This window comes from Desmodus rotundus, chromosome 9, assembly GCF_022682495.2.
Source record: "Desmodus rotundus isolate HL8 chromosome 9, HLdesRot8A.1, whole genome shotgun sequence".
NCBI lineage: Eukaryota > Metazoa > Chordata > Mammalia > Chiroptera > Phyllostomidae > Desmodus > Desmodus rotundus.
In genome coordinates, this window is record NC_071395.1 from 52,076,782 (window position 1) to 52,102,888 (window position 26,107).

Below are 26,107 nucleotides of genomic sequence, written 5' to 3' on the forward strand. Positions count from 1 at the left end.
CTGGCACCCTGAGAGCACTTGTCACCTGTGCTGTAATTTGCTGTGGTCATCTGACAAGTCTTCCCCTCCCCCCCTGGGTTCGTGAAGCCAGCCTCCTGTTGTGTCTGCCCTGTGCACACACGGATCCCCCGTACTTAGCAGAAGGTCAGGCACATAGTAGGTGCCCACAATAGTTGAATTGTGTTGAATGTCGGAGCTGGAAAGGACCATGGTGATAAAACAGCCACCCCTACTTCTTCCCACCTCAATTTTACATCTGAGGAAGCAGAACTTTGAGGATGGTGGGTGACTGGCTCAAGGTTGCACAGTGTGCCTCAGCGACAGTTCAGGGCTGGGGGTCTCCACCTCCTGCCTGTCCATCTAGACCCCTGCCCCCAACACAGCCCTCTGCACTTATATTTACAGGCCCCCATGCTGGACATTGATGGAGTTCCTCCCCTTGGTGTTTGAAGGACGACAGGCTAGGAAACGAAACATCCAACCACTGAGACCTGGGTGATTTTTTTTTAATTGGGGAGAGAAGGGGTTCCACACCCAGAGGTGGTTTCTCACCCAGACCATAGGTGGTGGGCAATGTGGATGCACACTGGCAAGGCGAGGCCTGAGGCCTGCTTGGGTTTGTATTTGGGCTCACTGCTCCCTCCTCCGGGAGCCCGAACAGGTGGTGGGTCCATGTGATTTTGGGTCATGAACTGGGTGGCTGCTTCAGGTTCGCTCAGGTTGAAGCGTGTCAGAAATTGGTCCAGTTGCCAAGCACCTAGAAGGACAAACAAACCACAGGGAGGCCGTGAGAGAGAACCATGGTCTGCAGAGATGGCAGGGTGAGAGGGAGGCCAGCTCTGGGGGAGTGGAGACAGCAGGTGACCTTGGCCATTGGGCTGAGTACCTGGGGGTGCCTCTGGCTCCTAGCTGCAGGGACTCCCCTGGGTGTTCCAGAGCACCTGTGAAGGGCAGAAGGGGCTGTTCCCCAGAAGACAACAGGGACTAGGAGTCTGGATTGAGTCAAGAGCAGCCTTTGGTCTCCAACCCTAGTGCCCTTGATTTAGCATAGTTTTGCCTCCTCATGCACACGCGGAAAGGAAATGCCTGGTCAGGTGGTCTGCGCACTTCCTCCACCCACCCCTCTTTTCCTGCAGGCTCTCTTGACCCCATGACTGAGGCTTTCATGCTTCTGCTCTTCACACTTGGTCACCCCAGCTGCTGGGGCTGAGGTGGCAGATGTATCTGAGCCATTCATCTGACCTCTTCTCCAGAACCCCAACCACCGCCTCGGAGCCGGGAAAGGAGCCCTGGCTGTGGTAGTGGTCAAGGAAAATGGGGTATGGCCAGGGCCCCTTCTCCCTGCTCTTGGGCACCTGGATCCTGGAGGGAAGCTGAGTGTGGGCAAGACCTCTCCAGGCTGGGGCCTGGAGAAGCTCAGTCAGTGGCCAGGTCAGAGGGCCCTCCTCAAGGGGAGAAAACACAGGGGCATGGAGAAGGGCCATCTTCCAGGGCAAGTATGAACAGGCCTCCTAGCAGAGCAGGGAGGGCACAGCCCAGGGCACTGGGGAGAGGCCGAGGGAAGTGGTCAGAGGCATATTCCCACGCTCTTGTTTCCCAAACCTTGGGGCCTCAGGCACCCTCGGCAGATGGTTGCCAGAGAAAATAGAGGACACCCGGTTCAGTCAGAATTCCAGATCAACAACAAATAATTTGTTAGTGCATGTTTCACGTATTGCATGGAGCATACTTACAGTAAAGAATTCTTCCCTGTTTATCTGAAATTCCAATTGAACTGGGTATCCTGTTTTCTTTCCTCTTAAAAAAAATATATATCTAGCCACTTTTCCTGGGTGGAGGAACTGCTTGGGGAAGACCTTGTCCAGAGCAGAGCTAGGCAGTAGCCAGTCCGGCCTGGACCAACAGAGAACAGAGATGAACAGAGAGCACAGGGTGAGCAGCTGGCACCCTCAAGGCCCTCCCAGAGTCGCCCGCAGACCCTCCTGCGGTTCTCTGCACTCACAACCCCTAGGGTTCTGCATTCCATTTACAACCCCTCTTTGCAGGGGCTGTCTGCATTTCAAAGATATTCTCCAGGGGATGACAATTTTTAATCCAAAGAAACAAAATAATAATAATAATGCAAAAAATAATAATAGCAGTAAAACACGGATACAGTGCTTTCTGTGTGCCAGGCATGGTTCTGGGAACTCCATGCACATTCATCCAGTTCATTCTCACAAGGAGAAATTATTTTTATCCCCAGAGCACAGCTGGAGTTCTGGTGAGGTTGCTTCTTAGTGGTGATGGGGGAAAGGGCCTCTTCAGTTCCTTCACCTCCTATTGGGCTCAGTGACTGTGTGCTCATATCGGGCTGGAAAGCAGCACGTTCAGGAGTCCTCTTGGGGCCACAGAGGCCAGGCTCTGGAGAGAGCCTCTCCTGTCAGACAGGCTGTTGCTGGGCTGAGAGGTGCGGCCCTGACGCTGTGGAGGCTTCCGGTAGGAGGCCTGGCCATGGCCTTAACACTCAGGGAGCCTGGTTGGCTGGGAAAATATTGTGGTTTTATGGCCCTGGGAAAGCGTGTGCATGTGTGAGCACATGTGTGTGTATGTGTGGATGCTCATTTGCATGTACGTGTGTGTGAATGCATGTGCACGCCAGGGGAGGAGCTCTGGGTGAACTGGTGTGTGGCGGGCATGGGGACAAGGGGGCCTTCCCCACCTAGTAGGGCAGGAAGGAACCTGGGGGGCAAGGAAGGAATTGAAACTCATCACAAGATCAGGGCGAGTGGCGGAAAGAAATCCCCTGCACCCTGGGGGAGACCTTGCTCCCTCAGCAGTGGCGTGCCCTCCCTCAGCTCAGATGACGTCTCTGATGGGGCTCGGAGGGCCTTGGTGGCCTCACAGCTCCTTCCCTGTCCTGTTTCCGGCAGCCCTGTGGTTCTTGGGCTTCTTGGGCTGCTCCTCAGAGCAGTCCTTCTGTCCCTCAGGAGAGCAGGGACAGTGCCACTGGCCGCTAGCCTCCTGCTGCCTCCTCCCTTGGCTTGGCTGTGACTCCTTACACCCCCGTTTCCTGCCACAAAGAGCAAGAGGAACTGACCCTGTGAGTTCTAGAAGGAATGAGGGTGAGTCAGACCCTCGGGGGGGGGGGGTGTGAGGAGATGCAGGGAGCTTGGAGGCTGTGGCTTCCATGGTCACTGTGTGGAGGAAAGCCCCATGCTGTACGGCAATGCAGGCCCCCTGAGAGTGCTGGGCTGCTATCTGAGCCCTGGCCCCTCCCCCTGGCCCCTGGGCCCACCCAGGATGGGTTCTTCCTGGGACAAGGCAGGGTGGTGCCTGCACTTCAAAGGCCTCCCACTGGAGGGAGAAAGAAGTGGGGTGTCTGATGCCTGTCTCCTGTGCCACCCAGTGACTGGATATAGAGGTCTGGTCTCCTTAGGGCAGGGCTGCCACATATGATGAGCAGGTGGGTCCCTACACAAACCTAGGGGGTACCATTCCCATCCTGCAAAATCAGACTCAGGTGTCCTCTCTCCTACTGGTTTGTGCTGATAGGGAAGGTGTTAGCCATCAGAGGTTAGATGTTAGAGATGTTACAGAAGTGGGCCAAGGGGAGACTTAGAGAACCTTATCTAAAGCCACCAGGGGTTCCTGAGCTACCACTGTGTGCCTGGTCTCTACCAGACACCGGGGATAGCGGGGGGTGGGGGGGGTGCATGGAGGGGGTGAATGGCTTTTGTCTTCAACAACTGGAAGAGTGGTTCCCAAGCTTTTGGAAGCTCATTTGAGTTGGAGTTCTGGGGACTGCAAAGGCTGGGGTGTTTGTGAACAGCCCCAAGGCAGGTCTGGACAGTCACCACCTCCACCCCCAGCTCCCCAGACCTGCTGGGCTCCCCCCTGGTTGGGAGTGGTTCACCTGAGACAGCCCCACTGAGCCCATTAGGGTCAACCAGGCACCCACAAGACAGAGAAAGTGATGCCACACCTCATCAGGCAGCCGCTCCCGTGTAGGACTCGGGAGAACAGGGTAGACAGCTCCTCCACTCAAATGTGGAAACTCTAAGCTGAAGAGAATCTCAGACCCTGGGGTCCAGGGCCCCCCAGAACTGACAGCCTTGTCCTGGGGTCTGCTAAGCATGGGGGGGGGCGGAGCTGACTCATCCAGGCCCCACCCCGGCCCTTGATGAGTTCATAAGACAATTAACACTGGACTAATAAGCTAGGCCTTCGAAGGGTGGCCTTGGGCAGCAGCACAACATATCCTCACCTCCCACGATGAGTCCCACTCCCAGCAGCACCCTCAGAATCTCTCCAGCAGGCCCACTCTTAAGACTTCCCAACAGCATAGGAAAAGTGTTTCCTGCATGTCCTTACTTACTCTAGTCAAGGGACACGCCCCACCTGACCTGTCATTTGGTCTTTAATAGGCCCCAAAGTATCTCCCTCTCGGCCTGAGCAGTGGGGGTCTGGAAGCCCTCACTGGGAGGCAGGCCTTCATTCAGGTGGGCTCTAGAATAGGGGCTGGGGGACTGAGCTTGGGGCCACCTCCTCCGAGCCACCATGTCCTCTTCTGGGACCTGGGGTGCCTGGCTCGCAGCTGCCCTGTCACCCCAGGTTGTTGAGCTGTGTCTAACCAAGGTGGCCACCCTCTTCCCTGACCTGCCCTTTTTCTCCCCCTAGGCAGAGGCACCGTTGCTTCTTGTCAGGGGACAGTGGCCCTGAAGACAGAACAAGAATGGAATGCTAGCTTGAAAGCCGCCCCTCTGAGTGCCGGGCCTGGACAGTAATTTGTCTGGCTCTTCGTGGGGCTGGTATAGTGATAGAAGTGCTGATGCCTTTTTTCTGAGATTAATGATGTCCTGGCAGTGGTGGGCGGGAAGCCCGAGTCTTTTATTTTTTTGCTGTTAAATGACATCCAGAGACTTCCATGCAAGAGCTGAAAAGCCCATGTTCCATCGCATCCAATTACTCCTGGAGCATATTTGCTGAGTGGCTGATCCTGTCAGCTTGAGAGGCTGGGGCAGAGGGGACCACTCTGACTTTGGAGGGAGTGAGAGGCTGGGGATGCCGGGAGAGCTTCTGAGGTGGGGAGCGGGGACCAGCTCCTCTGGAGAGGAGGACCCAGGAGACCCGGAGAGTGCAAGCACTCTTAGCGGCCCAGTTGGTGGATCACCCCTCTCTCGGTCCTGTGGCTGGGGTGGGTGTGGGGAGGGGAGCGAGAGGAGTGGAGACAGGACGCTGTCTGTTCAGCTCCCAGTTATCACTCCAGTGTGTGGTGGTGGTGGTGGAGGCTGGCTGGCGAACATCTGTGGTTTCCCGAGGATGTGCTCAGTGTTGCTCTGGATGGTTGACGTTGGGCTTGACGAGGGCCTGATGCTAGAAGAGAGGGCTGCCGGGGCCTGTGAGGGAGCAGGTGGTGTCCAGCCAGGGAGCCTCCCCTCGAGTTGCTCAGGATGGCCCCATCTGAGTTGCTGCCAGGTCCCCAGTCCTACCAGCTTTGCCAGGTGGGTGGGTCCCTCGGGAGGCAGGAGATGGCTGCCTGACACAAGCCCACAAGGTGACTCAGGGGCTGGGCCCTGGGGGGTTCTGGGGCCTGGCCAGGCGAACCACCGTGGGAGGTCATGGCAGGGAGTAGGGGCTGTTTTGCAGTGGGCTGCATGTGTTTGCGCCTGTCTGTGTGTGGGGGGCGGTGGGTGGGGCGGGGGGGCTGGTCTCCAGGCAGGGCTCCCCTCCCTCCATCTTTGCCTACACTGTCTGCTTGGCCCTCACTGCCACCGGGCCTGGTACATCTCCTCCCAGCATCTGTTCCTCCACACCAAGGCCTGTGCCTGTTGACTCCGCTCAGAGCTCTGCTATCTTCATGCCATTGGTCTGTATTTTCAGACATTTCCACATAGCATCCCTTGTCTGAATCACCTGTGGTGCCCCACAGGCCTTCAGTGCCACAAGCCAGACAAACCCCACTGGAAGGCAAGTGTCTGCTTGCCCCTCTTCTCTGACCTCTGTGGGTGGGTGGCTCCCCGGGAGCTGCTCAATTCAATTCACAGAGGTGATGGAGAGCAGGTTATGGCTGCCTTGTCCAGAATCCCAGACAGACCCTTCTCTGCCACTTGCATCCTGCTTTGCCAGGAACAGTCTTTCTGCAGGCCCCTGAGGCTGCCCTGTGAAGCGGTGACCAGAGTCTGGCATGGCCCGTTAGTTCCCCTGGTGTGGCTGCATCGTCCTGGGCTCATGGCCTTGTAGAGGCTTCTGGAACAAGCCGTGGCATGTCATCTTGAGGGACAGAGAGGGGATTTCCCTACTAGAGGAGCATGAGGCCAGCTCGTGACACCTCTGGGCGAGGTGGCTGAGGCGTGGCAAGGGGCAGACCACAGCTCCACATAGTGCTCAGCCATGGGAAGGGGGCATGTGGGTGCACTGCCACGGGTGGCCGCTGCTGCTGGTCAAGGATGCCGAGGGCAGCGGGATAGACTTGCTCCCTCTCTGTCCCCACGACTGGGCCCAGAAGTCTGGTGGTCTGGGTGGGAGGAGAGGGCATGTGGGTGGGCTGGTGACAGGTACGAAGAGCTTTGCTCCAAAAGGCAGAAGAAAACTAATTTGCTATTAACTGAGGACCCTGATCAACCAAGCCACTCACTGTTCTGGGCTTTGCGTCCTCACTTACCCAGGGGGATGATGGCCACTGTCCTACTGACCCCACACTGCCAGGAGGTGGGGTGAGGGAAGGCCAGGAAGGCGCAGGGGAGGCTGGTGGAGAGGCTGGGCATGTAAGTGGCCCTTCCCATCCGGCATGGGGACAGGGAGGGTGTGGATGCTGAAATCGCCCTTTGTGGGCATGGTGCTCACAGAGGTGGCTGTCTTTTCGGGTGTTAAAGGAAGTTGACGGCGGCGAGGCGTGTTAGTGAACGTGGGGGTGTGAGAATGGGCAGATCTGTGTGCTCAAGGCTTGTGAATGTGCATGTGTGGGTGCAGCCCATTCACAAACACACTCATTGACTGAAAGTCCACTGTGGGCTGAGCACCGAGACAGGTGGTAGAAAGGAAACGAGAGACAGAGGTGAGCTCTTCCCTTGAGGAATTTATAGTCTTGTGGTGGAAATGGGGCCCATGCAAGTGAAAAATGACTGAGTAACACAAGAGAGATAAAAAGCAGCTGACTAAGAAAGGCCAACAAAATGTTATGTGGGTGCCTCTCAGAGGAGTGGGAGAGGGCAGGTAGGGTCGGCTGAGAAGAGACAGCCCAAGATAATGCTGGCACCAGATCTGGGAAGGTGAGCCGTGGCCTCAGGGGCACGCTTTAGTGAACCCTAGGCCAGCGCTCCTCAGACAGCACCATACACGTTCTGCGCGCTCCAGTGTTCCCCTCTCTTTGGGACGAGGTTGTGCTTGAGCTGTGTGAATATCCCCCTGCTCTTACACAGTGAGCCTCTCTGGGTGACACAGCCAGGGGGCAGGGACTTGGCCCATGAGGTTCACTTCTATGCCTGCAGTTCCCACAGCTCCTGCAGTGGCGCCTCCTGCTCACGGCTCCAGGCATCGTCCAGATGAACATGGAGGGCATTTGTGAAGCAGGCCAAGTATGGTGGGAAAACGGCATGAACAGGAGGGAGTGGTGTACAGGCAGCAGGAGGGGGTGGGAAGCTAGGATGTCATAAACCAGAAGCAAGAGAGTTAGGGGTCCCCTTCTAGGACCCTTGTGGTGGTCCCAGCAGCCCAGGATCAGGTTGAAGGCCTCCACCGGGAACTGTGTGGGGATGGCAGGCAAGTGGAGCCTGATTGCCTGCTCCCTCCGTCTGTCTGGCCAGACTTGGACATGGGGAGAGCTTGGTGAGCTGGGAGCAAATATGTTCAGGGTCACTCTGTGGCAGACCAACTAGTCCAACCCCTTATCTTGATGATGTAGAAATTGAGGCCCTAGGATGTGAGGTGGCTTGTTCCAGGTCACACGGGAGTGTGGGTGCCAACATCTGCCATTTGCTGACCCCATGTATGTCATCCTGGAGTCACAGAACAAAGAGGAACCCTGGAGAGGGTTTCAGTCCTTGGATCTGAGCAATATGCCCCCTGCCCCGCCCCCACCGAGTCATACAAGTTCAACGAAAATAATCTCACACTCCCTTCTCATCCTAAACCTGTTATTATACATACTTAAGCCCCAGGGGGGAAGCCACCCCACAGGACTGGGTCAAGTTAACTGTCTTCCATGGATCCCCTCCACCTGACCCCTGCATATTGGCCTTTCCCCTCTGGTCTCTGGAAGGTGTTCCTGCCTGCTCATCCAGCGACACTGCCCGGTTACGCCACTCGTACCCCAGGACACGTGGCTCCTTCCACAGATACCTTCCCACGGAAAGAAAACTCGACCAAGCCAACCCCCCAGGCCTGTGCCCTTTGTCAGGGCTTCATGTCCTGGCCTCCCCAGGGCTGGTCTAGCCCGGGGCCCCACGAGGCCCCTAAGCTCTGTGCAGGTGCTTCAGAGAGCATCAGGCCTTTCAGAGCTCCCACGTTGTGCAAGGGCCGCTTGTGCTTTTGCAATCAGCCCTGCACGTATCTGTGCCAGGCACCCCCATGCCTTCTGGTCAGTGCTGCCCACCATTCCAGATTAGTCAGCTCTGAGGAGTGGTTGGTGTGTTTCTTCTCCCGTGGGCACTATCTAGTGGCTGTCCATGGTACCCACCATAGTTGAACCTCTGCCAGAGCCTCCACAGCCTGCCTCTGATTTCTCCTTTTGTCGCGCCATCCCTGCCTCCTTGCAAGCCGTGCCCCTTCTCACTTCTTTTTTCCTTTGTACATCTTAGCACCTGCAGGTTTCCCAGCCCAGAGCTCCCTCCCCTCTCTCCTTCACTCAAGGATTCAAACCTCCTCCTTTACCAGGGCCCAGCTCAGGCCCCACCTGCTCCTCCGAGCCGCAGGGCCACACAGATTTTGCAGCTCTTCTAGATCCACCCCTCATTGTCTAGGTGAGGAACCTGAGGCTCAGAGCGGTTAGGTGGTTTTCTCCAAAGCCAAATCAGTAGCTAGAGACTGGAATCCAGATTTCCTCTCCCTGAGGTAAGATACCTTTGCACCTTTCCTGGCTGGCAAGGGCAGGTGTCCTGGAGGGAAGGAGATCCTTGGAAGGGACAAGACTATCCCTCTGTCTACACATTCTCCAGTTGTCCCAACCACCAGAAACACACAATTAATGCTTAATTATTAGATAGTTGCTCTGCATTGTTACTTTAGTGTTTCCAAAGTCGATTGTAAGCCCCTGGAGGGCAGGGAATACTCCCAGCGCCACCCTGGCCTCTCCACAGCCTCTAGCACAGCACGGTGCCCGTGGAAGGCACCCATACAGTGGGACCAGTGCCCTGGCCGCAGCTTTATTTTGGGAGGATAGTTTTCCCACCTCCATTTCTGGTGGCAAATGAAACAGCACAGAAGCCAAAGGGACTCTGCCCAGATGCAAGTCCAGTTGCTGAGTGTTCTCGTAGATAAAAGGTGGGTGGCAGTGGGGTACACAAGAAACCCTGGTTTTGGCAAAGATCCAAAGGACTAATGATAGGTTTCAGGCCTGATAGGTCTCCAGCATCCATGCCTGCTTCCTTTCATAGGACAGGCACACAGGCGGCCGTGCTCTCTGGGGTTGGGCTGCAATCAGACCTCGGCCCAGCATGGCTGGGTTGGCCGTGTCTTTGGCACACACCCTTCCTCTTTTGCCCTCTTCTTCACTGTTACCCCTGGCATTGCCAGATGCTCTCCCTTCCCCTCCATCCTGTCCTCAGAAAGCACTTGATCCGGTGAGGGGCTGCTTCAGGGGACTGTCTGAGCTGTGTCCTGCGCAGGGCACAGCACTGGGACTCTGAGGTCTAACGTGGGACTCAGAGGTAATGCTTTACTTCATGAGCCTCCCACATGTGGGGCGTGGGGTGGGCTCAGGTGCTAATTCCCAGTCGCAGAAACCAGGTGGAAGGGGCTTCAGGACATCTTAAGTGAGATGTGGATCCAGACACATGGAGAAATTTGTTTTGGCCTGGGCGAGATGCGTTTCTTCCCCTTCTTTCTTTGTATCCAAACTTCAAAATGTCTTTGGCAAATCTCCTGAAGCAGATTCACAGATTGGCAAGGTGCTGAGGGTGCTGGGGAAGGTTCACCAGAGGAAAGGTTGCCCTGGGTCCACTTCCAGGGCGGCTGGAGCCTTCTGTGATTGGTGGCCTCTGCCCAGCACGCCCAAAGGCTTCGCAGCTCAACGAGGGCCTTTCTGGGCCCCGCACTCCTCTCCTCTGGGGCCTCGGGCGACAGGCAGGCTGCTAACAATGGCTTCGTGGCTTCCCAGTGAGGAGAGGTTGGGCTGGGTCACTGGGTGAGAGGAAGTGGCTGATGACACCGCCCACCCACTCGCCCCCCTGCCAGCCTGGGAGATGTGCATTTTGTTCTCTCAAGTTGGTGTTTTGTGTGTTCCCCATCATCTCCCCTTCCCTCAAGTGGGGGTGGTGGTAGAATGTGCATGAATTGTCCTACTTCCCATTTTCCTGAAGAGGAAACTGAGGCCCAGAGAGGGGCTGTGGCTCACACAGGGCCAGGCGAGACACCTGCGGCATTACAGTGGCCGAGTGTCAGTGGCTCTTCTTGCCTGAGGCTCTTCCTGCCCGCCTGCCCTGGAGGAGGAGTGAGGCCAAGCAGGCTGGGTGAGCCATTAGGAAGCAGCAGAGGGAGGGGGTACTCTCCAGAGTGCCAGGAGGGCAGCTCAGAAAGCTGGAGGGCCATGGCTGGGCAAGTATCTGCCCCACCACTGAGGTGGCACCAGACAGAGCAATTAATGACCAATGAAGACAGACTGGCAGGGTGGCATTCCAGGGCCCTCCTGCCCAGGTTGGACTCAATTATAGGGTACAATTACTTGTAGAAGTGTTGTGGGGCAGCTGCCTGCACATGCCATTTGGGGCTGCAGGAGAGAAGCTTCTCTCCCTGGCTCAGTTTCTCCTTTTGGGACCCGCCCTTATAGACCCCTCCACCCAGACAAAGCTGCCATTTTGGTCTATGGGCCTAACTTCTGTCCAGAGACCATATCTGATGCCAGCCTTTCTTTAGGACATGCCTTTCAGTTTCCCCCCAGGATACACCACCTTTGACCTTAGCCTTCAAGGCTCATGGACGTACCTGGACTTATGGTTTCTTGTGGAAGGAGAGAGATGTTCTGTGTGCTCAGAAGATAGATGAAGAACTGGTAGCGATGGAGGCCAGTTTGTGGTGGTGGGGTGGGAGGCTGGTAGGCTATGGGCAGAAAAAAGAAGAGAGGGTGGGCTCCACATGCCACAGGACCCCAGGAGCTCTTGGCTGCTCTGGGCAGGAGGGAAAGAGAGTTATTTGTGCTGTTCACTGTCCCAGCTGACCCTCTGGCACCCCAGATTGGGGCTTACCCATTGTAAACCATTAGGGTGTGTCTTTGGCAGCATCTCTTCTCCAGTAGCTTCCTTTAAGAAGCACATTTTTGAAGGTGGTAGGGGAGGAGGAGCTGTGATCTCTTTGAAGGTCTCAGGTGCTGGTGGGCACCTGGGCCTTTCTGGGCCAGTGGGTGTTATCCGTTTTTTTTTTTTTTTTTTTTTTTTTAACTTTAGTCTATCCTGATGGGTTTCCTGTCTTGAGAAAAACCCATCTTCCTCTGAGTACATTTGGCAGTGGATTTTTATTTATTTTTTCATCATTTCCTTATGAACTCAATCCCCAAAGAAGCCAATTTCTTGGCTGGATCCAGAGGATCTGGAAGTGGTTATGGGGGTGGGTAGGACTCGGTTCAAAGGTTTGATCATGGAAGCTGTAAGACCTGGGTGCTTGGGGCGATGGGAACCAGCTCAGGCTCTTCCGGAGGAGGTTGTGTCTCTCCCTTTCACTCTCTGCATAGGAGGCAGATCTTTTCTGGGGGCGAAATGGAGGAGGGACATGTCAATCCTTCCCCCAAGACTCTGCAGGGCTCTGGGGCTTTGCAGGCCAGACTGGGCTGTTTCAGCCAGGCCTCCTTCCAAGAGTGCTGTGCCTCTTTCTCCTCCCCTGGCTCTCTTCGTCTCCCTCTCCAAGGAGCCAAGAATCTTCTGAGGGCGGGTGGGGATGGGGTGTTTGCAATGAGGAGGCTGAGGCTGGTGGGAGGGAATATTGGTACTTTATGGCCACCTCCCTCCCCCGATCATTAGACAAGAGCCACTTGCTGCTTGAAGCTGGTGGAGTGTTCCTCACGTTGCCCTTCCGGCCCCGGGGCCTCCAGCTTGCCCGCAGCCAGGGGATTTCCTGACTATTCATCTCTCCCTGAATTTTTGGATTGCATCAGACGTGTGTGTGTGTGTGTGTTCAGAGTGAGAACAGTACAGGGCATTCCAGGAGCCGTGTGGGTTTGTGTGACTTGGGGTCGACACTGGGGCAGGTGCACGTGTGCTGAGGCTGTTTTGGGGGGTCTCTGTCAGTGTGGGTAAGTCAGTGTTTTCTCAGAAACATGGACAGCGCTGAAAGGGACTTCTGAGCACAGGTGGGTGCCACCATGTCTCTGCACGAGTGGTGTGTGGCTGGGCCAGCTTTGGGCGAGGCAGGAGGGTGTGTGGGCGGCCGTATCCCAGCTGCCAGAGACTGGGGACAGTGATTCGTGGGGATAAGGCTGGAGTTGTAACCCATTTGTTTTATGAAGCTGGGAATTGTCCTTAGGGAGATGCAGATTGAATCCCTTTCACTAGGAAGCTTCCTGGAAGAATCTCCCTCCGAAGTGAGAGGAGAGGATGAGGAGGAAAAGAGGGGACACACAGCTAGGGCCAGTTCTCGGGGCCAGGTCCTGGCCAAGTGCTTCCCTCATGACATCTCTTTAACCCTCCCCACAGCTTGGTAGGCTAGGGTGGGTGTTGCTATTTTCTCGGTGAGGAGACTCAGGCTCTGGGAAGTTGAGTCAGGCCAACACTAAGTGGTGGAGCTGTGGTTTGAATCTAGGCCCTGTTGGTGCCTGAGCCATGTTGATTTACGGAACCATGAAGCTCCATTGGTCGTTTTGCTCAGCCCTTAGCTGGAGGCCAGCCTGCCCCCAGAGCACTCCCTGTGAGTTGGTGGAGGGCCTGCTCCCACAGCTGGGATCTGAGGAGACGGGGAGCTGGTGGTGAGGATGGGGTGAGGAGGGGAGGCATCAGAGAAGAACGAGGTCTATGCAGCTACTCTGTGGGACTCAGGGCAGGAAACCAGAGAGGCTGGCAGCAGGAGGAGTGACCCTGTCCCTCGCTTCAGGAGAGCCCTGCACTAATGCTGCACCATCACACTAGCTGTGTGACACAGGGCCGGTGGGTCTGCACCTCACTTTCATTCTCTGTGAGATGGGATGTTGATGACAGCAACTTTAAAAGGAAATGGTGAAGATGAAATCAGAGCATACACATAAACTCTTGGATCGGTGCGTTGTGCACTGTGAAGTCTCAACATGAAGCGGCATCGCTGTCTGGCAAGCATCGTCTTTGCCCTGGCTGGGGGAAGGGGCCTCGCAGGGTCCTACTCACGTGATAACTCCTGGCCCTGTATCCTCCCTGTCTTCATGTCAGTGCCCTGAAACAAGAGACAGGAGTGGGCATGGGTTACCCCTGGACGGAGTGGGTGGAAGACGCTTGGCTGCTTTGGGGAGACATTGCGGGGATGGGCTGCGAGGTACAGAGTGATGTCTCAGGGGATCCAGGGAGAGAGGACAGACACAGACATAACCGAGAGTGGATTGGCAGTAAGGGCTGGACCCCTGACCTCCGGAGGGGCCTGAGAGGACACTTCCCGATGGGTTGGCTGCCCCACTCTTGCCATTTGCGTCCCCAGACTAGACACAGGACGCACTCTCAGCCTGTAGGGTCTGGTCAGATTTGAGGCAGGGTGGGCAGTCCTCAGGCTTGCTAAGCGAGACTATCCTTCAGGCCTTCAAAACAGGAGGCCAATGACGGCCTGAACAACCAGAAGGGCTGGGACGGAAGGAGAAGGCTGTGTTCTGAGGCAGCTTCTTCCCTGGCTTCCACCAGACTTAGCCCTTACTCTCCAGGAAGATTCTGTGGCTGCTGGGACAGCCTCAGTTTCCCTCCTTCTTTTCCTTCCCCCTCTCCACCCCTCTGCTCAATGTCTGTGGGATAATGAGATGATTCTGGGGGCGGGTGCTAATTAATGTTTGTGCACGACTGGGAGATGCTCAGATGAAAGGGACTGGAGCCGAGCTCCTGGGTCCGTGCCACAGCTTGGGGCCCCAGGCCATGTCGGGGCACCCTGTGGCCCCTAGGTGTGGGGTTTTATAGTCTTAATGATGGTGATTAGCGCCATTCCTCATTGATTCTGCCAACACCTAACTGTGCTCTGGACACCTTTCCATCAGGCCCTTGCTCCTTCCCCCACAGAGGTTCTTGGGGTGGGGGTGGGGTGCTCAGGGTGGCCTTAGAGGGGTGGGGCTGAGTGGTAGGGGGTGTTGAGGGGGAGTGTGAGATTTCCCCTCAGTTTTCTGTGGAATACACCAGGGTCAGCCTGGTGACCCAACCCCTAGAGCAGTTTACTTTTCAGAAAACTAAAGCCCTACCGCCCTGTTCTAGAAACCCCAATCTCCCCCCTTTAGGTGACAACTTGACTGCAGGCTGTTCTCCCTGTGGGCCTCCTTTGTTCTGGATGGACCCATCCACCTCTGCCCTTCCCACTTTGCTTTCTTCACCCCAGGCAGGTGAGGTCTCTCTCTTTGGATATCCTTCCACCTCCCTCACCCTGGTCTTGTCTGCTCGGGAGCGTCCAGGCAGCCTTTGAGTTCAGGCCCTCAGACACAGTAGAACACACCCTGGCCTCGCTCTGGCCCTTTCTCAGCTCAGTCCCCTGGCTCCCCCAGTGTTGGGCCTTGCCTTACGCAGGGCTGGCATGAAGCCCAGGGGTGGCCAGGGGCTGAGATGCTGTGGGCACCAAGGTCGGGGGAAGGGCTGGGGAACAGAGGCTCCTGGAGACTCATCTTTCCTGGGAGAGGAGCTAAGGGCCCGATGCCTAGCAGCCAGTCTCCCAAAATAGCTCTCTGGCCACCCTAGCAAGATGGAGAGAAGGTGGTTGAGCCCAGGGAAGCCCAGCCCAGCCTGGCCCAGCCCTGCTCTGAGCTCCCTGCTTCCCCTTCATTCCTTTCCAAGTCAGTCCAGCCAACGGTTTGTTTAAACTCAACAATAGCAACCTAAGCTGGCTGTTTCTTTTCAATTCCCCGAAGGCTTGGGTTCCACCCAGAGTGATAAACAGGCCTCTCTCCTCTGTGTGGTGTGGGAGGAGTGGGAGTGGGAGCTGGGCCCACAAGGTCAGGGGGTTAGTGTGTGTGCGGAGCGCTGTGGAAAGTCTGGCCTGCAGCCTTGATCAGGGTGGGAAGGCTCTCCTCCCCACCCTTTCCCTCTGGGGAGTCTTTTCTCATCAGCTGGGGCCAGCTTGGCAAGATGGGTCCAAACCCAGGGCCCTTCCTGCTGCTGTCCCTGGGTCGCTGCCCCTGGGCTCAGCCGAGGCAGCTGCTGAGGGCCCTGAGCAGAGAGCTTCAGTGGCTTTCAGAAGCTTCCGGCTCTGGAGCTTGCCATATGGACAGGCACTGGTCCTTACTGGGAGGGAGAGCAGGGAAGGAAGGCTCTGATGAAGGGTGGTGTGTGTGGTCAGCATGGCTGCTATTGACTCTTGGGGTGAGCATCAGCTAAGTGCCCTTCCCTTACTGGTCCATCCTGGGGGTTGGGGGTGGGGAGCTAAAATTTCTGCCATAGAATCAATGCCTGGGAGGAGGCTTAGGAGATCAAATTCAAAGGGAGAGAAAGTTGAACCCCAAAGAGGTCAAACTACTCATCCAGAGCCGCAAGAGCAAGTGGGAATATCCCAGAATGTTCTAAGGAGGAAGGAGCCTTAGACCCTTTGACCTTTGAGACCCACTAGCTCATGGTCTCATGCCTTTTGACCTACAGCTCTGTCTTGTGCTGTTTTTTTGTTGTGTGTTTTTTCAGTTTGCATCTTTTTTTGTGCTTATTCTATGACATCGTGACAATCCCATTGCTTCTCTAGGAGGCATTTAAAAACCATGAGCTTTAAAATACCTAGATGTTACCAGGAGGGCTGGGGCTATGGTGGAAATGGTCGCCACCCCCCACCCCCCAAACATGAGCTCTCCTAAAGCATCCTTGTGGATCGCAGGATCGCACTTAGCCTGCAATCACCTTAGAAAGCCGGACATCTCTGGGGGTGGAGGAAACTCAGGGATGTTCCCTGAGGGGAGAGGGAGAAGTCCATCCTTCTGAGCACTTCCCAGGCAGACTGGGCTGAGTGAGGTGCCTGGAGGGTAGAAGATGAGCCCCACATTTGAGGGACAGACCCCAAACCTGTTAAATCAGAGCAGAGAGGAGCTTCAGAAGGAGGGTCCACCGGAGGGGAGGGGCTGCTGAGAGTTCCCACACCTTGCTACCGCACCTGGCCCGTACCCTGGCCCCCAGGTATGCAGCTCCTCTTTAAGAAGAGGCTGGAGCACAGACAAATCCTCCTTTCCCTTACTGCAGCCAAAACAGGTTGACATTTTCAAAAGGAACTTGTCTAAATGCTAAGGTAATAAAACACCACCAACAAGGAAATAATAACAAAAAGTACAAACAGTGTAGAAAGGGTCGGCTTTCTGAGGGATCCTCCAGACCGCTGAGGAGCCCAGGATGGTTTTGCAGGTTTCGGGACAGGCACATTCTGGGGGTTTGGGCCTGGGAGTTGTCCTGGGGCCTCCTAAGTGCCAGGGACTGGACGGCCTCGAGAAGGTAGCTCTTTTCCTTGTCAGCATCCTCTGGAAACGGGGGGCCTGATACTCCTCACCCTACTAGTAAGGGGAGGGTTGGGGAGAGGAGGTAGAAAACCGCTCACTAGGACCCTCAAATGCTCATGATTTATAAGAATAGTCTCTTATTTTTCTTAGAAGTTGGTCCTTAGTTCATGTGTGTATGTGTGCATGTGTATAGGGGGCACAGGCGTGACTGCTTGGCATAGGAATTGGCACAAATTACTCCAGTTGCAGAGAAGGAGCTCAACCCTATGGACCCTTTGGAGAAATTTCTGGGTTCACAGGCCCTGAGGTTTCCACCCCAGCTCTCCGACCCCGGAACGCTGCTTCTCTGTGCAGCTGGTTTAGAACTGGCCTTCAAGATGCTTAGAAAGAGTTGGGGCTCAACTGAGATCACAGCAGCTTCGTTCTTGGACCAAGGTGATGCAGACGGTCTTATCAGACAAGTTCTGACTGATGTGTCTCAGGTCAAGTAGAAAGCACAGTGCGGGAAGCTGGGCACCTGCCCCGCCACTGTGACCTGACCTAGGTAACGAGCTTTTAGTGTTTATTCCCTCAGGGCACTGCCTGACCAATGGATCTCACCACAGGGGAAGGGCAGAGATCTGTCTCCCCATCTGAGACAACCAGAGAAGGCCCCCAAGGGCGGGGGCTACATCCTGCCCATGTGTGTAGCCTGTAAGATGCCCTGCACGTGATTGGGGTGGTAGGCACCCCCGGCCTGCTGACCCATCCCCTGACCCTGGCAGTGTCAGTGCCTACGGCTCCACTTCCAAACAGCCGCCCCTGGCCTCCAGAGCCCTCTGCACCACCTGCGCAGTGGGGCAGATATGCTGTGGTAGTAACAGGCCCTGGCAACAGCTCTGAGCCAATGGCTGGTGGGAACTGGTGCATGAATAAATACTTCAGCCCCTTGCCTTCTGGGGGGCGATGACCAAGCAGTATATTTCACACTGGTCTGGGTACCCAGAGTGGAACTTGATTGTTCATGAACTTTGATTGGGCGTCTTCATTTCCCTGTCTTATCCACTCCCTTACTGGTACTACTTGCACTAGAATCCCGGTCTCGGGCTCTGCCTCTGGGAAAGGGCCCGCCAGACATTCATGAGATGAAGAGAGAGAGGAGCGCGGCCTTTGTCTGCGGTGCCCCAGGTAGTTAGCCTCAGTGCCAGGGTGGGGAGTCTGTACTCCTGGCCCTCTGTCCCGGTCTCCTCAGACAGGACCACACTGCCGCCGTCTCCACACGGGCCTCTGTCCTCCAGTCCCCAGAGCTCCCTGACAGAACTGGTCCCGATCTCTCAAGCCCTTACACAACTACAAACATATCTGTGCTTGTTTCTTGTCCTCACAGAGATAGCCAGACAGCTATATTTTCTGAGAACTGAGAGTCCACAGACACCCCTCGCCTCCCCACGCAGGGGGACTGTTTCAGGTAAGGGCCCTTTGGGACATGCTGGCCAGGCTTCTGGAGGTCTGGTGGGTGGGGAAGGGGCCTGCCTGGCCCAGCGCAGGGCCCAGCAGGCGAGCCAGCCCAGTTTCCTCATTCCACTTCAATTACTGGCAGGCAGCTGGCCACCCACCGGGGTGTTTGTGAAGGCCCCAGGTACTTGGGCTTGCTGACCCCCGGAGCAGAGGATCACCTGCACATTTCCCCAAGTTTGAGCGAGATGACTTAATCTCTTTACCCACCTCCTCTTCCTGTCTGGACGGGAGGACTCAATCGCTGCTGCCTGGCCACAAGCCTCAGGCAGAGTGGGCAGTGCCACTTTTTGATCTCTTGGTGGGGGAACATTAGAAGGGTCCTGAACTTGAAAGGTGAGTCACAGAAAGATTCATGGAGACAAGGGAGAGTGGAGGGAGAAACGAGCAAAACAGAGCCCTTGAGGGGAGGGGTGGCGGAATGAAACCACAGGGAAACAGCAAAGAACTCTGGGCCCCGTGACACCGGTGTGTTGGAGAATGCTTCTGGCTGCTTTGCAGAGCGGCCTGCAAGCTGCCAAATGGCAAAGGAGCCAGGCAAAGGCACAGGATTGGGAAGTGCCACCCAGCAGTCTGTGTTTTGCCATTAGCAAGGGCTAAGTGAGGGGAAGGCACTGCCAGCTCCTGGGCTCCCTGAGCCCTGGCGCCTGCCTGGAGAGGACCCAGCCTAGACACGAGGGCCCACTGCAAGGGACAGGCTGTGCTCTGGTCATCCTGCGGCCTCTGCGTTTGGGCCCGGGGCTGGGGAAAGAAGCGCCAGCCACTGCGGTGGGCAGAACGGGGTCCGTGGGCCCTTCCCGGAGTGTCTAGACTGCAGGGTGGAGGGTGGTCCATTGTGTTATGCCCTAGTTTCCCTCAGGAAGTGTTAACATCCAAGGCCTGGTAGGCCCCTCCTGGCATTGTCACGGGCAGTGGAGACTGCATGTGAATATCGTTTTTAGAATACACCAACGATGGCCAGCGGATTCTGCTATCGTGTCACGGATTGGCAATAGGAATGTGTGTTTTGATTCCTGGAGTGGCTTCCCTGGGTTTCCAGATGCCACCATGCGAGTGGGGTGTGGTGTGGCTGAGTGGGGATGATCCGCTTCCTGAAGTAAGTAGTTACCCTGATGGGAGGGCCTCCACCCAGGTCTTTTCCACACTCCATGGCACTGGGTTAAGAGGCAAGATTTCCCAAGGCCAAGGTTGGCTGTGGCTTAAAAAGTACAGGCTGTTCAGGCCCTTTGTTCCAGGCCATGTGGAAGAGCATGTGGTTCCCAAGTAAGTCACACTGTCGTGCACCTGTGTGTATGTGACAGTACCTGGCAGAGACTTGGCCCCGAGGAGTAAGGGCTGGGGAGAAGGGCGGATAAGTGAGTCAGTGAACGAGAAGCCCTGTGTTGGAGATAGAAATGTGAATGAGACCCGTTTTATGGTATTTTACCTGGTGGGACAGGTAAGTTGACAAAGAAATAACCACCCTAGGCCTAAATAATTGAAGTCTACAGAAAATGCTAGAGGAGCTCAGAGGAAGGAAGTTTAACTGCTTGGGGGTGGTCGTCAGGGAAAGCTGTCGGAAGGAGGCTGTACACACTACCTGGGCCTTGAAGGGTGTGAAGCAGTTTTTCAGTTTCCGGTGGATAAGATAGGGGAGGGGCGGGGCAGCTGGCTTTGAGGAAACTGCATATACAAGCAATATATAAGTGTGTAAACAGGCATAAAATGGACACTTGGGTCTGGGAGGAGCTTAAGGTTGGAAATGTGGGCCAGGGTTAGGCTTGAATGGCAGGCAATGCTTCTGCTTGCTGGGACTCAAAGCTATCAACCACCTAAACTTTGGGTCTAGAGACCCTGGGCAAGACTGCTGTTTTCTGATGGCCCCATCGGAAAGGGCTGGCAGATCTGCATCACTGGTCAAGAAACGGCCTGGGTGGGGCCAGGCTGTGGGATGCGGCAGTCAGATGGAGCTGGACCCTGTCACCATAGCCTCACTCAGAGCGGGTGAGTCTGGTATCCCTGAATCCAAAACCTCCCTTTTACAAACAGTAACTTTTTTTCCAGGTCATTAAAGTACTATGTGTTCATTGTGGAAAAAAAAAATTTAAAACATGGGGCGAAAAACTATCCCCTGGGCCACTCCACAGAGAGATAACTAACCGCCTGGAGAACGCACGACCCTGTTCTTTGTGCTCGGGTCCCAAAGTTTCTCATCACACGGAGCCAGCTTTGAGCCCCTGCCCCCGCTGGAGCGCGCGCTGGCTGGACTCCCGTCCGACCTCCTGCTTGAGGAGACATGCCCCAGTTACTTTCAGCGTCTGAAGCTCAGAGATTGGTTTGGACCCTGGAAGCTGGTGGACCCACACCTTTTTGCCCCTTGCCTGTTACAGGCCACCTGTTCTCTGACTGTGGCCCCAACGTAGGGTTGCGAGCAGGGTGGGGAGGAGAAAAGGAATGAAGAGCACAATGCATGGTCTTATTAAACCTGTCCCACTTAAAAATAGACCAGAAATATTCAGATATTTCTTAATATGGGTTGAGAGCAAGTATCAGGAGTTGACAGCTAAGTATAATTATTATGCATCAACATCAGTTTGGACTAAAAACTGCCAATTCTAGATACAGGGAACAAACGCCAGAGCCTGCAGTATCAACAACAGTTTGCTGGAATGCCGCGTTTGTCTGGAACCCTGTAGGGAACTGGGTATTCTTCAGAAGCACACTTCCCTGATCTCTTGAATCTTCTGTTTTTAGCCCTCCAACTCCTTTTATCTCAACTATTTTGGATAATGATCTTATTAAAACACTAGTTCTTCCTAAATGTACAAGGAGAAAGCCTTTTGTGTCTTAAATGCCTTTGTGACTGTCACAGTGAATAAGCGACTTTGGACCCTGCCACGGCACCGGGCTGCAGGGCCGAAAAACAAATAAAAAGAATGGCCATTCAGGCTTCCGCCCACTCAACCCTCCTTAGGAGTCAACCATTCAGTATCTGCGAAGTGGTGGTCAGCACGTAAAGAAAGGGGAAGCACCTCTAGCGACAGACGTTCCGCACCTGGACACAAGTTAGCTCACTCGGTCCCTGCCTTCTAGGGCATGGTTTTGTTAAGCTAGGTAACCCTCAGGAGCCCCCACACCGGGAGGGCAGAGGCCTGCTGCCCTCAGATGGGGTTGTGTGTCCTGGTCTGATTTCTGGCAGCTGAAAGAACTAGGGAAATCTAGTCGAAGCAGCCCTGCTCGATTACAGACTGAGCTATTAACACAGCCGTTCTAAAGGGCAGCCTGGGCTCTAGTCCAATGTCATTACCAATTAGCTACATGACTGAGCAAGACCCCAAACTTCTCGGTGCCTCGGCTTCTGTACCTATGGAGTGGCAATGGTAATGGTACCTGCCCCGGTTGCCTTAGAGTTGCTGGGAAGATGAAATGAGGAAATGAAATATTCTGAAATCCCGCAGTGCTGTCCAAGTACACGGTCGTTACGGGGATCAGAGGAGGGAGGAGGGGGGGTGGCTGCCAGAACTCATCCTGCGAGCTTTCTTGCGCTGTGATGGGCCTAAGGAATCTCCTGGCAGGGTCATCCTTATGAGGCCAATGGCCATTCAGGGGGCTCGGAGGTTACTCAGCTGTGACTGTGGGGCCTGTCCTGCTGGGTCTCACTGAGCGGCGTGTGCCGAGTGCGCGGCACATAATGTTTATTAATATGCCTTGATGAGGGGCATTAAAGTCTCCTAATGACACCATCTGAGCCCGGCCTCCTTCCTTCTCTGGCTCCTTGCTCCTTTCTCTTCCCCCTGTGCCATAGACACACACATGCATTCACAGGCACTGAGTGACACGCCAAGGTGGCCCAGAGGATGGTGCGCAGAGAAAGCCATCGGGGAGGAGGGGCTCTGTGGGGTCCAGCTATAGGGGTCAGACAGAGGGTCCTGGGCAAGGGAGGGAGGAGGAAGCCGCTGGCTCAGCTGTCAGGTGGAAACTTGGCCAGAAACTGCTTGGTGATGGGAGGCAGGGAAGCAAAACAGTGGCAAGACTTTTCCAAAACTTGGGGGAGGCTTTGGAGTGGCAGGGGTGAGATAGGAGCTGCTGGAGCTAGAGGCCCCGGCTCCTTGAAGGGAGAGGCAGGGAAGGAGACTGAGGCCACAGCTCACTGGCCACTGGGTCAGAGAGGTGGGGGCGGCAGGGGTGAGAGCCAGCGAAGGGGAGAGCAGTGAGTCACACTAACTCCCCCTCCCACACGCTCACACAACACTCACATGAGCTCACAGTAGTGCTCATGTATACACATGTACAACACATTTACGTGCACAAATACACATGCTCACAAACAGCCCCCACACTCACATACTTATGTACACATGCTCTCACACACATTTGCATATGCATATTCACACATGCACACTCACACCATCATACAGGCACACTCGCATTCACATATACACTTAAACATAGTCACACACAAACATATACACTCGCATAGACACACTCACAAGACAGACATGTTTGCTCACACAGACTCACAGATACACATTACACATTTATTCATGCACACACACACCCTCTCCCAGGCAGCCTTGCGCTGGTGGGCCTGTCGGGGCTGAACCTGAGGGGGAAAGCAGAGGAGGGGCATGGGGGAAAGGGCCCGTGGTGAGAGGCCTGCGACTGGACTATGGGGTGGGCAGAGCAGGTGTGGGGAGGAATCCCCAGGCCCCCCACAGGGGATCAGGACGGAGATGACTGGCAAGGACTGAGGTCTGTGAATAAGCACCAGGCTGGTTGGTTGCCCTCTTAGACTCTGAGTGCCAGCACCAGGGATGTGGGAGGAAGGGGGGACTTGAGGGGTAACTGGGAGCAGTTGTTCCTCCTGTGCTGGAACGGGGATGCTGCAGGTTGGCCTGCTTGTATCTCCTGGCAGCAGCAGACCCACCAGGAAATGGGTGCAGTTGACTCTCCCCAACAAACAGGGCTTGGGAAGGAGGAGCAGAGGAGCTCCAAGCGGAGGAGCAGGAGCTGCAGGATGGCCCCTTCAGGCCTGGCTCTGTCACCTCCATCTCTCCGCTCCTGTGTGCAGTCTTTCTGGCTGGGTGGCCGCAACCTCAGGAGTGGAGGATAGGAGGAACTGGGGAGGACCCATGAACGGGGAGGAGGCAACCTGGCCAGGCCTTGGTCTCCCAACTTCAGCTGGACCTATGGGCCCAGCAGACCCTTACAGCCCACTGGCCTAGGGAGTGGTGCCCCGGGGCTATGAGTGGTCAGGGGGCACCATTGTCTGGACTGCTCCTGGGCAGGGGCACTGTGAGAGCTGCGTGGGCTCCCCAGGTTCTCTGGAGTAGGGACCCCTGCACCAACTGCTTCTCCGAGTGCCTGGCTCTGCAGTCTCCTCTGGCTCCTGCCCTACTCATCTTCCCGTCTCCTCTCCTTTTGCCTAAGAGGCACCCCTCGGCCCCAACCCTGTCCTGCCCTGCTGTCTACTGCCAACCAGGAAGTGGCCAACTGTCTCTGGGCTCCTCTGCCCTCCTTTGTATAATCTATGAGACTCGAGTAGTCCTAGAGGACCCAGGCCACAAGGACTATGGGATGGGGAGAGGATATGGGGAGAAGGGAACCTGGGGTGGGGGGCTGCTATCCAGAGCCTCTGCATGGCCCCCTGGGGAAAGCTGGCAGTAGTGGCGGGAGTCAGGCTCCTGGGCTCTGTCCTCTGCTTGTCTCCCTCCTTTGCCCTATCTTAAGTTCCCATACACAGCTCTAGTGAGAAGATAAAGCATAATCCATACTTTTGGGTCTCCTGTCTCCTTTTCCACCAAAAAGCCCAGGCCTGGGGCCACCTTGTGAAAAGGAAGAAGGAAGGAAGGAGGAAGGAAGGAAGGAAGGAAAGGAGGGAGGAAGAAGAGAGAGCCTTTCTGGAAGAAAGGATAAGGGTCATGAATCTTGAGCTAGAAAAGACACTGTGAAACCCAGCACTCCCTAGAAAGTGTGACAATAAAGAGAAACAGTCAAAGTCTCACTCCAACCACATCTGGCTCTTTTCAGAGGGACTAAGAGTGACCGTGGTCCTATGCCCCTGGCCCCTTGCTACTCTGAGCAGCAGCAGCAGCTGGGAGCTCTTTAGAAAGGCAGAATCTAGGGCTCCACCCCAGGCCTAGTGAATTGGCGGATTCTTCCCTTTAACCAGAACCTGAGGGCACTCACGTGCCCCTTAACCGCCGTCTGAGAGTGTCACCCCAGAGTCCTGCTCTCTGCCCCTCAGGGTCTCTGCACTGGACTGGTGGCTCCTCATCAGCCCTGCAGTGGTGGGACCACCTTAGCTCTCGGCCCTGACTATGTCCCCTTTCAGGTCTCTTTCAGACTCTGGAGTGCCCTTGGCTTCACCCTTCCTCCGGTAGGGCCCGGCTGACCTTTAGGTCTGCAGGTGGCTCCAGCCCCCGAGTCAGATTACTTGGACTGGCCAGGCTCCCGGTCAGAGGAGGTTGGGGCTTTGCCCGGACCGGGAGCCACCAGTACTGCTGTGCCCATCCTGTCCCCTGCAGCCTTCTTGGAGCTGCGAAAGGCACCTCCAGACCACTGACTCTTGGCATTACTCCCTGCCCAACACTCTGGAGTTTCTGGAATTGGGTAAGGCAGCCACTGTCACTGGGAGCACCCGTGTGGCCACAGCTGGGTACACTATCGATAGGTCCTCCAGGGGGTGCTGACACACCCACTGGTGCTCCCTCCCCCCTGCTCCCCAGTCACGCTCTGCACTCACAGCCCTATTCGAGGAGGGAAAGGGTCATTCCCCAGGAGTTCAGGGACCTTGGGGAAGGGGGAGGCAAGAGAGCAGGGCTCTTCCTTGTAGCCTGCAGGTCGGAGGAGGGTGTGCGAGGCAGCTTAGGGTTGGGGGTCAGGGTCTGTTCTAGGGCCCTGGGTGCAGCAGGAGACCTGCAGCCAAGGGACGACATCAGTTTTCTCTTCTCAGGTACCTCAGTGGAGCAGCTACCCTGACAGGCTGCCAGTCTGCACTCATGGCCCTGGGCCATGCTGGGGCCTGTGCCTGGGTCTTCATGCCCCTGCCTGCCTGTGTCAAGCCAAGCTCATGGGTCTGGGCCAGGAGAACTGCGGATGCGGCCCACCGGTAGCCCACTGGGGTCCGGGGCCACACAGGCGTCGCCAGGACCTGGGCGCGCTGTCATTTTATTGTGTCACCTTTATGGTGCCCAGCGGGCAAATGCCAGTCTGGGGAGCTTGGTAATTATGGTGAGGAAACAACCGAGACTGAGCTCAGTAAGCTCCACCCTGACCTTACAGTCCGTCCTATGCTTCTTTGGAATGCTTGGGGACTGACATAACCCCAGGGGGTGGGAGACCCACAGCCCTCTCCAGCAGGGCCAGCTCCACCTGGGGCACCATGCTGCTCCCTTAGGGGGTGGCCATCGACTAAGGGCTGCTCAGCCGAGCCCTTCAGGCCAAGGAGAGGGTGTGTGCACTGAGGTCCCTGGCTGCCTGTGGAACCCGTGCCTGCCTTCCTCCTAGTAGGTGGGGAGCCAGGCTGGGGACAGTGCAGTGCTTGGCTTCCAGCCCCATGGGGATCATCACCTCAGAGAGTGTTGAAACGGGCCTTTGCACAACCTTGAAGAGGGCCCAGCGTTTCCAGGTGACACTGCCCAGGGCTGTGAGGAGATGGGAGAAAAGGGGACAGGGTGACAGCAGGGGAAAAGCCCAATGGGGTAAAGGGCCATGGCCTTGGGCCCTGAGGGGCTGACTGCCTGGTCCCAGGGTCAGGGCTCAGCCTGCCTCCTGTAGGCCCCACCCACGTGGCTGGCCCTCCGAGGCCTTCCACCCTAGGGGTCGGGGGTTCCAGGCTGCCGGGCCCACCCTGAGGCTACATATGCCCCACCGAATGACACAAACTTTTGGACA

General features: G+C 56.0%; 1 protein-coding gene across 3 annotated transcripts in view; it reads right to left on the reverse strand.

Moving 5' to 3' along the window:
- Window positions 1-491: 491 nt before the first annotated feature.
- The window catches only part of PEBP4 (phosphatidylethanolamine binding protein 4), a 242,414-nt gene continuing 216,798 nt past the window's right edge, over window positions 492-26,107 (reverse strand). For all 3 annotated transcript variants that reach the window (XM_045195738.3, XM_045195736.3, XM_045195737.3), the window contains exons 5-7: window positions 13,479-13,524; window positions 11,119-11,232; window positions 492-757 (exon numbers count right to left, since the gene is read on the reverse strand). In XM_045195738.3, coding sequence (XP_045051673.1) covers window positions 549-757; window positions 11,119-11,232; window positions 13,479-13,524 — 369 coding nt within the window. In that variant the 3' untranslated portion in view covers window positions 492-548. The remainder of the gene's footprint in view (window positions 758-11,118; window positions 11,233-13,478; window positions 13,525-26,107) is intronic.